At 25.1% G+C, this 12911-nt stretch overlaps 1 protein-coding gene and 1 long non-coding RNA gene across 3 annotated transcripts; both read right to left on the reverse strand.

Annotated features, from left to right (window-relative positions):
* Positions 1-3556: 3556 nt before the first annotated feature.
* On the reverse strand, positions 3557-4709 carry LOC135926396 (large ribosomal subunit protein eL28-like). Its single transcript, XM_065462262.1, has 4 exons — positions 4580-4709; positions 4276-4399; positions 4118-4233; positions 3557-4071 (listed from the first exon to the last, which is right to left on the reverse strand). The coding sequence occupies exons 1-4, from the start codon at positions 4667-4669 to the stop codon at positions 3985-3987; spliced, it is 417 nt and encodes a 138-aa protein (XP_065318334.1). The 5' UTR covers positions 4670-4709; the 3' UTR covers positions 3557-3984.
* Positions 4710-10841: 6132 nt separating this feature from the next.
* LOC135927265 (uncharacterized) lies at positions 10842-12512 on the reverse strand. Of its 2 annotated transcripts, XR_010572022.1 has the most exons (4): positions 12439-12512; positions 11510-11809; positions 11194-11285; positions 10842-10965 (listed from the first exon to the last, which is right to left on the reverse strand). It is a non-coding gene; the product is annotated as an uncharacterized LOC135927265 (long non-coding RNA). The 2 variants fall into 2 exon arrangements; XR_010572021.1 differs by lacking the exon at positions 10842-10965 and having other exon boundaries at positions 11039-11285.
* Positions 12513-12911: the final 399 nt, after the last annotated feature.

Genomic DNA, 12911 nt, shown 5'->3' on the forward strand with positions numbered 1-12911 from the left:
ATTAATTTTAAAAAAAACAAATGAATATACACTATTCTACAGATATCTAGGCATATTTTTTAATATTCATTTAATAGAAAACTTATTATATCCAAAATCGATTTCGTAATTTAATTATCATGTATAATTATTTTATTAAAATTTTTGGGACATAATGATGATATCTTTGAATTTAACGTCAATCCAGCGGTAGAGAAAACTCTTTCACTAGGTGTGCTAGTCGTCGGAATGCAAAGAATTTTTTTGGCGAGTCTGGAAAGATTAGGAAGTTCACTCTTCTTTTCCCTCCAAAAATTTAGAACGTCCATATCTTGTAATGTCGTTTCAAGAAAACTGTGGCATTCTTGTTCTAAGTCACCTAACTTGGAATCATAATTTATATTTGTTGAATTTAACATCTTCATTAGCTATATTTACTCTTGATTATCATCATTCTCTAGAAGTTTAAGATGTTTTATTATAAATTCTGAAGCTGAGCAATTTTGCTCTATTAAATACTTTGACACAATTGTCAATTTTTAAAATCTTGGATCTAAAAGAGAAGCCAATACCTAGATAATTTTAATTAAAAAAATAAAAGAATATACTTATATAATATTACTTGCAGATTACAAACCGGAAATTGTAACGTAAGTTTTTTTAGCATATTTTCCTTAAGTGAAATAATTTCAGAACTATCACTATCATTTACTATTAAATGTGTTTCACAAAACATTATTTAAATTCTTATTTAATCTAGATATGCTTTCTAGCATAATTAATTTACTATGCCAACGTGTTGGGATATTTAATTTTAAGGTTTTCATATGCGTTGAATGATTGTTACTATTATCATTGGAATTACCAATTTGAAATCGGGTATCCGGGTATGGATCAATGCTGTCAAGATCTAACATGTCTGATGATAAATCTATTGTACAGGTATTTTCTTTGATATTCCTCGAATTCAAATTCGACCTCTGCAGTTTTATATCTTAGAGCAGTAATAATTCTCTAATTCTTTTGCAAAAAATTTCCAGACTATGGATTTTTTATTATCCAGAATTAGGATACTAAAATTATTTAAATTATTAAAGTAGATGCATCCATTTTAAAAATATGTAAAATTATGGTAACTTTTATAATTTTATATTTTTGAATGATGGAATTCTATAATGACGACAATATAATTAAGATTTTAAAATAGTAGAAAATAAAAATTCATCAAAATCCTGATTGACATTAAAAAATTTCAGAGTGATGTTGACCATTAGAATAAAAAGATAGAAAGAAATTTCTGCGCCGGCCGTGCGCCGCCAATATGAAAATCGGCGGCGTTATAGGCGTAACCAAAAAGGTCGGCGGCCGGCGCACAGGTCTAATTATATCTAAATTTATATTGAATTTTTTATGTAAAATAAAATTTTTTGATTTAATTTATTGAAACTAAACGCTATATAATATGTATTTTATTTTAAGTAATTATAAAAATTAATTTCTATATTTAAATAAATTCGGGCTTGGCCAGGCCGGTAAAATATTTTAAAATAAATTTCGAGTTCGTGCTGGCAAAACTTTTTAAAAAAATTTTGGGCCGGGTTTGAAAAATTAGGCCCGATGCAGATCACTAATTCATACTATCTCGTTTATCTAATTTATACTTCTTCATATAGGCTCAAAGATAAAAAAAATAATTTAAAATTAAATTATCACACCCTTGAATCGGACTGCCCACCTGATAATTTTATTGTAATGGGCAAAACTAGCTTTACCCACCTAGGTTCACCCATTTAATGTGAAAGTGCTTTATTTCATTTCAGATATGAATTTCTTGTCAAATTCAATAGAATGAAAAATATTTACTTATTTTTTATTCATACCTAAAATTTTACATGCCTTTCGTTCATCAACAATTTCCATGTCTGAAATATTATTATACCTTGATGTTCATTTTAAAAGTACTCTCTAATCTATATTAAATTCTCTACACTCTTCAGTATGCAAGCTGCCTTTCCATAAAAGCTAGGCGGTATAGGTCCATTCCCCAATATCCTTAAGAATTTAAGTTTATCCTCAGTAGCTAAATTTTCATACACACTTGGAGACTATAGAATCCCCATCATTAAACCTATGGGAAAAAGATTCTCCAAGCCGCTCATATCCTAATTTAAGACAAAGAGACTGGAATTTACCATTGCGTTGAATACTCACACTTCAAAGAAAATCTCCATCGCTCTTTCTTCCCTCAAACCCTCGAGTATATAAAATGACATTACGACTCTTTTGCTGGATCAAATAATTCCAGCCTCAGCCATATTGGTTACGAATGGTTAGAAACTATACCAAGTTCTAATTTAGGCTTGTTTATTAACAAACGAAGAACTTAGAATAGCTATAGGTCATCGTTTTGTGAAATCGTAACGCCGACATCATATTTCCCTTGTGAGCTTTAGACACCCCACCCCCCTCCATACTGTTGCTTTTCAAAAGGCAAATTATCCAGGCACTATGCCATCAATAGAATCTTAAAACCCGCCAATATTCGTTCTACATTGGAACCCTCTGGCTTCAGCCCCGCAGGCCTAACCTAATACATTATTTTATTTCTCTTTAATTATATATTTTTACATAGCATTATAATTAATAGTTATATTTTTAAAAATATTCTTAAGTGGTTAACCCATAGGGTTACCAGATCCTGCTAGTGGAAAAGATGACATATTTTTCTCATGATTTAAAATAAGGGGTTAAAAAATGAATAATTTTTAAGCAGTATTTTTATATAAATAATTAAAATAGTACACTTATATAAATTACAAATCATAAATAACACAACAGTTATTTTCCATAATTTGGCCTTTTTCCAAAACTATATAAAGTCATTGTAAGCTGATATAGTAAAAAGCTTGCTATAATTAGCAGTTCACTATCTTGTATAAGAATATAATCTCAAAGAATTGATCATTATTCAAAAATTTTGTTCAACACATCTAATTGTTTAAAAAAAACGATTTAAAATAGTGATATTGGTTGAACAACTTTCACTGTTTTAAAGATTTTTATTTAAAAAAAACCACTTAGAAACATTTTTAATTTGCATCCAATGAAAATGTTCAAATTTTCCAAGAGATCAAAATAAATTAATTCTATACATACCTGTATTATTTTGTCATTTTTAATGTTTCAAATACTGCTTATTTTTTATTACATATTATCAAAAAATATTTTAAATGATTTAACATTTCAAATCTGAATCATTTTCTTTCATTTAATTTTTTCATCAAAACACATGCAAACCAGAGATATGCTTAATTCATATAATTTTCTGATAATTGGTGGATTGTTAATTGAAAGAAAGTATATTAATGCTTAATTCAATAAATCGTTGAACACAAGGAAATAAAAAAAGCCATCATGTCATTGAGTGATAAAGAAGTTGTTTATAATAATCATGTTCAACAAATTTACATAAGTATATGAAAAAATATAAAAAACATATCTTACTATGTATTATGTGATCATAAAAAACTTTTCAGTAATATCTAAAAAAATGAGAAAAGTAAAATAGATACCAGAAATATTTTTAGTCATTTCAAAAGAGAATGTCTAGTTACCCAATTCACACAAAAATTTTTTGTCCTAGTATAACCCATAAATTTTTTTAACATGTTTTATATGTATACTATACAAATTTATGCAAGCTAATGGTAAAAATTAATTTTAAATCTACCAATAAAATATTGTAACCTTTAACTTAAATTTCAATTATATGTAGCAATTGTTTTCTAGTATAAATCGCTTAGAAAGTATAAAAATTAACCCAAAAAATAATATAATAATTGTGAAAATTCAGTAGAAAGTATAAAAGTGCTCTAAATGGTTATTTTGGTTCAAAAGCTCAAGGGGAGTATAAGAGCTGTTTCATAAATGACAATAAATCTCTATATTATTTAGAAAAGAATATGATATAAAATTTTGAACATTTTTAATAAATATTAAATTAAACTATGTCATTATAATTTTCTTTTTCAAAAACTGATTTGAATTATATTTTTGACTTTTTAATATGGCAGAAGCTCTCTTTTGTGCACACTATAATATAACTAATATAACTTTTAATGATTTCATTAAAATTTACTAAATTTAAATTGTAATGATATCTTCCTTTCATATTGTTATAAATTGACTTTAAAATTCTTCTATTATCTTTTTTGAGAGTAACTTTATAGAATCTCTTGACAGGTCTTCTAATCACTAAAAATATTTAAAATTATACAATGTAAATAAATCTAATACCTTTAGGTTTGGACAATTCTAAAACTACCCCTTTGCCATCGGCCGCTGGTGTTACACCAACTGTTCGTTTATGAATCAAGCCATTATATTTATATAAGTTCATATTTTTTAAATTTCTTGATTCCTAAATATATTTTATAAGGAATTTGTTCTAATTTTAATTATTTAAAAATTATAAAATTTATTAAATAATTAATAAATATAATAATTTTCCTTCACACATTGTCCTTATGTTTTATAATTAAAAACAAAATGGTAAGCAGATGAAGGTTTATATTAAATATTAAAATTATTATTTCATTACTTTGCTAAAAGCTTTCCTACAATTTCTTGATTTCATAAGAAAACAAGAATCATTCTTAATAACAAGCCATTGCAAATGTGAAGAAGCCATAAGTAAGAAAAAAGGATATGGAAAAATCTGATAATAAGTAACTCCCTAGAAAAGGCTTAAAATAAATAATTTCTTTTTTTTATGACATATAGATTTATTATAATATTAGTCATTAAATTTATAAATTCATCAATATCTTTGATAATTTAATGATAATATCTATATTAAACTTATTGAAAAATATATTATTATAAATTAAATATTACCAGCTTCAAGGTTTCCTTATATTTTGAAATTCATTTTATAATTGTTATATAGTTATATTCATTCAGTCAAGAAATTAAGAATATTAAGAAAATATGACATTAATATACATTGGGCCACGCACCAGGCTTGGTATGCATTATATTGGTTTGGTTATGATATGGCTTTTTAATTATTAGGACGTTTGATTAAGCTTCTACCAATGGCATAAGGAGAAAGGGATACGACCCCTGATTATAAAAATTAATGGAGGTAAGAGACAATATTGAGTATGTATTAAATCGACTATGTACTTAAATGGCGGGATCTTCAGAAACCGCTGAACACCATTTCAGGCCAAGGATTACGATCCTAGTCAGGTTCACTGATAATTTAAAGAAGACTCCAAGTCAATGATATCATCAGATATGATAATGAATATAAGATATTCTTATATAATAATTGTGACTGCATATTGAAATATGAATAAATAAAATGTTATGAAATAATTAATAGATATATTTATGAGACATTATAGTAACATATTCATCATAGGCGTAGCCGGGGGAGGGGGGGGGGGGACAAGGGGAAATTTCCCCCTTCAGAAATATGTCACTTTTTGTAAATATCATTTTAAACTATTAAATAATTTCTTCCTTAGTTCTCTCTTCACCATTGTCCCCCAAAAATGTATGCACATATCTTAAACAATAATTTGAAAGAAAGAATGTGAAAGTTATAATAATGTTTTATACTAAAACTGTTAACTATAATTCATATTTTTTAAAAAGAGGTTTATATATAAAAAAAGGTGAAACCAAACAGGGGAAATTTCCCCCCCCTTCAGAAATTTATCACTTTTTGTAAATATCATTTATAGCTAATAAAAAATATCCCCCTTAGTCCTCTCCCCACTCCCTGACCCTCATATATGTATGCATATATCTTAAATAATAATTTAAAAGAAAGAATGTAAAAGTTGATATTTTTTTTATAAAACTATTCATCATAATTTATAGATTTTTGAGAAAATAAATTTATAAATATATAAAATGAACCAAAAATGTTTTTTAATAAATGGAATATAGGCCAAGGATAAGTCTTAAGACAGAAGTGAAATGTATTATAATTATTAATAATAGATCTATAAAATTACTAAATAATATAATATATCAAATATAGTTTTTTATAAAGTGAGTAATTTTAAATTTATTTATCTCAATAAAAGTAAAATATAATTATAAAACTATTGATAAAATTAAATCATAAATTAAAAAAATATTAAAGCACAATATAAACAGTGGAATATTATATGTCGTCGATTTACAATATATCTAATTATCAAATGACAATCAAGTATTTTTACCAATATAGCGAATTATATAATTTTTTATAAAGTGAGTAATTTTAATTTATTTATCTCAATAAAAGTAAAATATAATTATAAAACTATTGATAAAATTAAATCATAAATTAAAAAAATATTAAAGCACAATATAAACAGTGGAATATTATATGTCGTCGATTTACAATATATCTAATTATCAAATGACAATCAAGTATTTTTACCAATATAGCGAATTATATATTTTACAGAAAACTATAAAATATTGATAAGGACATCAGAAAATATCTTTTAAAGACATTGTGGGATAAATAATATGAAGATTAAATTTATATATACTTAAATAAAATAGATGGCGTATGCATATTATTGCTATATTTAATATTAAGAGCATTGATTAGTAAATTTTGTCATATTATTAACTGTAATATATTCTCTAACTGTCAAATATGTCTGTAAAATTGGAATTTTACCTAGTATTTTATAACTAATTCTATATAATAGGGTAAAATCAACTATATGTCTACTTACTTATTATAAATAAATTTCTTATAATTGTTTGGAATAAATTATTACCATGCTTTTATATTAAGATATATACAATACAAGTAATTTATTATATTTTTATTTTATATAAACTAATAAAAATTATTTCATATTTGTTCCAGGCTTATTTTTTTTATTAAAATTTGTAAAAATATTTTATGACTATATATAGGTTAAAGTAACCCGGCCGAAGGCCGGGGAAAAGCGGGCCGAAGGCCCACCCAAAAGGGGGTCTGGGGGCGAAGCTTCCAGTACTTTTTTGATTTCTCCCCCCTTATGAAAATCCTGGCTAAGCCTATGATATTCATAGATGTTAATGGTTAAGCTTTAGCTACTTTTTCATTGATTATGGCTATTAATCCTAAATATCTATATTTACTATTAATAATTAGGCGCTTTTAATTCATAATCATTTGATATTCGGCTAAACTTTACCTAAGTCATTTAAATTTAGCCGCTTCCCCATCTATACTCATAGTAATAGGCGTAGCCAGGGGTGGGCAAAGGGAAATTTCCACCCCCCCCCCCCCCCATTCAGAAATTAGTCACTTTTTGTGAATATAATTTTAAGCTTATAAAAGTAACTCCCTTAGTCCTCCCCCCACTCCCTGACTCCCAAAAATGTATGTGTTGCAAATGTTGAATTAAAGAGAAAAATAAAAATGTTTATTTATTTCCAAGAGATGTCAATCAGATTATTATTCTTTTAATAATATGTTTTTATTGTAAAAGAAATATTTTATTCAGTGTGTGATTTTTTATGCTTTTTTTATGAGATTATTAATATATATAATTTTGAATGTGAAAAATAAATTAATAATAAAGTGCAATTGTTGTCTTAAATTTCTATATGTAAAAAAGTATGCATAATAGCTTAAACAATAATTTGAAAGAAAGAATGTAAAAGTTAATATTTTTTTATATAACTATTCATCATAATTTATATGTTTTTGAAAAAAAAACATTTATATATAAAAAAAAGTGAATCAAAAATGTTTTTTAAGCAATGGAATATAAGCCAAAGATAAGTCTTAAGACAAAAGTGAAATGTATTATAATGATTAATAAAAGATCCATAAAATTACTAAATTATATAATATATTAAATATAGTTTTTTATAAAGTGAGTATTTTAAATTTATTTATTTATAAAAGTAAAAATAATTATAAAACTATTGATAAAATTAAATCATAAATTAAATAAAAAAATTAAAGCACAATAACAGTGGAATATTATATGTCGTAGATTTACAGAATATCTAATTTTATCAATTATCATATGACAATCAAATAATTTTTACCAATATAGCGAATTATATTTTACAGAAACCTATAAAATATTGATAAGGACATCAGAAAATATCTTTTAAAGACATTGTGGGATGAATAATATGAAGATTAATTTTTAATATTAATTTTATTTAATATAAATAGATGGCGTTAAATATTTGAATGCAAATTGTTGCTATATTTATTATCAAGAGCATTAATTACTAAAATTTGTTAAGATATTAACTGTAGTATATTTACTAACTGGCAAATAAATTCTATATAATAGAGGAATATCAACTATATGTCTACTTACATTTTATAAAGAAATTTATTATACTTGTTTGGAATAAATTATTACCATTCTTTTATATTAATGTATATACAAATTTACCATTTAATTTATATTTGTTAATTACTTCGTAACCTACTTACAATATCTTTATTACTATCAATTTAGTTTTGAAAAAACTTAAAAATTCAAAAATTCCATTTTTTAAAAATTGTATTCATATAAAATCATAACGAAATATAATTTAATCAAAAATTTAATTTAAAAATTAATATGATAATATTAAATTAAAACCGCAAATTATTACAAAGAATTAATAAAAAAATTGAAAAGATCTTAAAATTTCCAATTTTTTAATATATTATAATGTAATGTTAATATAATATTTTTCTCATAAAGAAAGCAATAAATCAATCAAAATTCTCATTAATCATTTTCTTTGTTATTTTTTATTTTCAATATTATTTTTTAGCCTTTCTTATCATGCAGCCTATAGACCTTGCGTAGTTAAGTAAGTGTTTTTCACTTAAAAAAAACGATTGATACAATAAAAAAAGAAATATTGTTATTGATCATTTAAATAATTATGATTATTCTTTAGTTTGTTTTTGAACAAAAATTTTAAATTCCATTGTTTAAATTTCTTACCCGCCCATTCTCAAAAAATTATTACCCGCCCATTTGCCCACCCACTTAGATGGGCGGGCGTGGGCGGGCGGACAGAACGCCGCCCAATGCACACCTCTAATTTTCATATAATATAGTAAGGTTAACCATCAGGAAGTAGTGGTGATAAATGGCTCCATTTTTAGAAAGTTTTGAACCGACTCTAAATAAGCTTAACAGAATTTTTAAACGAAAACGATAATCTTATACTCAATAGAGGCCTAAACTTAAAGGATAGCTCAATCAAAATAGTCAACTCGTACCTCAAGGCATAGCAAATTTTTACTGCTGTTAAGATTGAACCGATTTAATAATACTGTAGGCAAGAAATAGTCAAATTTTAACAAAATCTTTAAAATATTTAAATGAATTTAAAATTTTGAAATAGGGGAGTTGTTAGGATTAATTAATCATTCTACTTTGAAAGAAACAATAAATTAGGATATTTTATTTTATCAGGTTCTATGGTGTCATTTTGTCTAAACAATTTTTTTTGATTGATTGTTATTTAAAAAAATTAAATCATTAAAATATGCCTAATAAAAAGTTATTTTAAAAAATTCCTTGTTAATTCTTGGTTGATACTGTTGCAGTACTGTAATTGTGAAAAAGGCTTTTTTTCATCTTATAAATTTTGCATGATAGATAATCGATTGAATTCAAGAGAAAATAATTTGTCAAATTTAATATTTATAAATATAAATGGACCTTCGTTATATAATGGATTCCAGATCCATGTATTAAAATTGGGAAAAATTATCGCGGGGCAAATGAAATCTTTTTAAATAAAATACAGCCCAATGGAAACGAAGAAATGTTATATTTATGGAAAATTAAAAATTATAGCCCTCCCCCCCCCCCCCCATTTCCGTCAATTTTTTGAGCAATACACTACTGATAAATTATCTATCTTGTATTAGTCATGGATATTTGGGGAAATAAAACTAAAACTTTTAATAGTAGTGTGAAATTCAATTAGGGGTATTCATCAGTTTTTTGAATTGAATATTTTAAGGAGTAGGGGTAACAATTATTGTGGCAGTAATGAAAATTTTTTAAGGGGTAGAAGGTAACAAATTTAGGGTGACGGGGGCAAAATCTGGGGGTGAAATTAAGATTGTCATGGATTTATTGGGTCTTAGAAATAACGGGCGATCATTATTACTGAAGTTAATAAATAAAAATTTATTTACATGTCTATTTTATTACCATATAGATATTTTTGCAGCATTTTTAATTAAATTATTTAGTACTCTGACAAAATTGTTTACTCAAAACTTTCAATCTGCCCCATGATATTACAAAGGAGTTGTTAGAAGAGGAGAGAATAGCAGGAAAGCGAGTAAAACAAATTGTAAATGAAATGAAATGAATACATAACATTTCAAAATATAAATTTTAAATCAATAATCTACCTTATTCTTTCCTTTATTTTCTTTTTATTACCTCCTTTTTCTTTTGTGCTTTCCTTTCTTTTCTTTTCTTAGCTATTTTAAATTCAAAAATATGCTCAAAATAAAATTATAGGAAATTTTATAAATTTCAAAAATTTAACTTATTATTTTTATTAAAATTTGCTTATATCGATTTCACGTGCAAACTACTAGATTCAATTCCAATTTGAGTCTAATTTTGCCGAACTTGGGTCTGTAGACTAAACCCAATATTTACTCAGGCTCGGCCGGATTCAAATCTTGATTTTAAATTTTCTTCGGAGAATCGGAAGCGGGCCTCAACAAAATTTTAATTTTGATTAATGTTTTAATGAATATTATTTTTAAAAATGATCACAAAATTGTTTATTATTAGTGTTATTGCTCTATTTGAGCCCTTCCTTCAAAGCTTATAATTGTTTCAATCTCGTTATGAAAATCGCAGTCCCTGATTGTGATATTTCAGTAATACCAAATAATCGGCTTTTATAACTCCATAAAAGCTGTTACTGCTTGATGGCGAAGACTCTATCTCGTTTAACAAGCTTGCAATTTCTTTCTCCCTGTTGGACAAAGAGTTTAAATAATTATTATTTGACTAGAAATATGAAAATGGTTGATAAATATTAAGCCACTAAAAAATTGAAAATAATAAGTAAATATTACGCCGGAAAACTTGAAATCGAAATTAATTGATAAAATAACTTAGTAGATGAATGTGATAAATAAATGTAATTAAATATTTAATATGAGATAGGAATAAATATTAACAAATATAAATTAATATAAACAATAATATTTTTGAAAAATATATCCGGCATCTGCATTTTTTGGCTTGGGAGTGGGGGGATTTGTCCCCCTGCCCCCCCCGCTGCGTACGCGCCTGCCATTTTGATAAAAAAAAATATAAACTATAATTTTACTAAAATAATTTCGACCAAAAAAAATACTAATAAATACATAAAAAAAATTATAAATAATTTTAGTTATAATTAAAATTCACTATTTAATTCCAATTGTTCCTCAACCTCGATTATGGTATACCGTTTTAGAGTATAAAAGAGTAAAATTAACATTATTAATCTAAATTTATTATGTGATAATTACCTAATTAATCGGGTGTTCGCAATAACCCAGCTCAAAATGTTGGTGCATATGATAGCCATAGTTTGTAAAATCATAAGGAATGAATTCAGGTAAAAGAGTTGAACAATTTTCCTCAAATTTCGACTCTTGAATTAAGTAAGAAGATTAATTGCTCAAAATTTATTATTGAAGACCCGTCAAAAAATTTCGAGCAGGTTTAGTTGGGGCGTCGCAGTTTTTAACAAAATCTCTACCGAAATCATTAAATATTTTTAGGGCGGATTGACTTGTTTCTAGAGATGTCTAAAATATTAGTTATATCTGTTATAAAATAATAAAAAGAAAATATTCATCAATAAAATATATTACTTTCCAAATTCCAACTAATTATGTACATTTTTTAATTAATACTTTTATATCAATGAAAAAAAATTCACTCATAATATTTTTTAAGATGACACAATGATGGTCTTTATAGAAAAGAAATTTTATAAGACAAAATCATCCTCGTAAAAAAATGAAGATATTTGAGCTAATTTTTTCTGTAAAAATATTCATTTTAAGAAATATTATAAAAATATATTTATAAAAAGAAAATATTCAGCAATAAAATATCTTCCTTTCCAAATTCCTACTAATTATGCGCAAGCGATTTACATTTTTTTTATCGAAAAAAATACCTCCTAGTGTTTTTAAGATGTCACAATGATGGTCTTTATAGAAAAGAAAAATACTTAATATCATTCTTTCAAATATCCTCAAGTAAAAGAATTTGATTCCATATTATTCACCGAATCTTATAAGGCAAAATTATACTCACAAATAAGTTAATAGATATATTCCATTTATCAAAAAGAAATTTTTTTAAAATTAAAATACTCTATTTAAAATGGACTTTGTTCGATTGAATGGTAAAAAATTGAATAAAAAATATAATTAATGTTGTTAACTTATTTTGTGGTCTCATAATATGAGTTTCTGTTCGAAAACAACGAGAACGACAAACCCTGTATGTTCATCCTTCACTAGATTTTGCATATTTATAAAAACATAAAAATTTATAAACATATATTTTTTAAAATTATTTAACATGATGGTTAATTTACAAAACATCCTTTGTTTACCTATTTTTATATTGACTTTATAAAATGACATATTTTTCACCGCATGATTAACCAGAGTAAAAAGAAAAAGAATATGCTAGAATAAGTATCTAAAGCCAAAACAAATTTTTATATTTTTTAATATTTCAGATATTTGGTAAATATATAACATTATATCTAAAATTTCAATACAATCAAAAAATTGGTAATTTTTTTTAATTTCGAAGTATTTTTTTTTACATGAAAATTTTTTTTAATTATTATTTTAAAAAATTTTATTTTTTTAATCCTAAAATAGGATTGGACAATTTATTAAACTT

The sequence above is a fragment of the Gordionus sp. m RMFG-2023 genome, chromosome 3 (genome assembly GCF_954871325.1).
Source record: "Gordionus sp. m RMFG-2023 chromosome 3, tfGorSpeb1-WG-v2, whole genome shotgun sequence".
In the NCBI taxonomy this organism is placed as follows: Eukaryota; Metazoa; Nematomorpha; class Gordioida; order Chordodea; family Parachordodidae; genus Gordionus; species Gordionus sp. m RMFG-2023.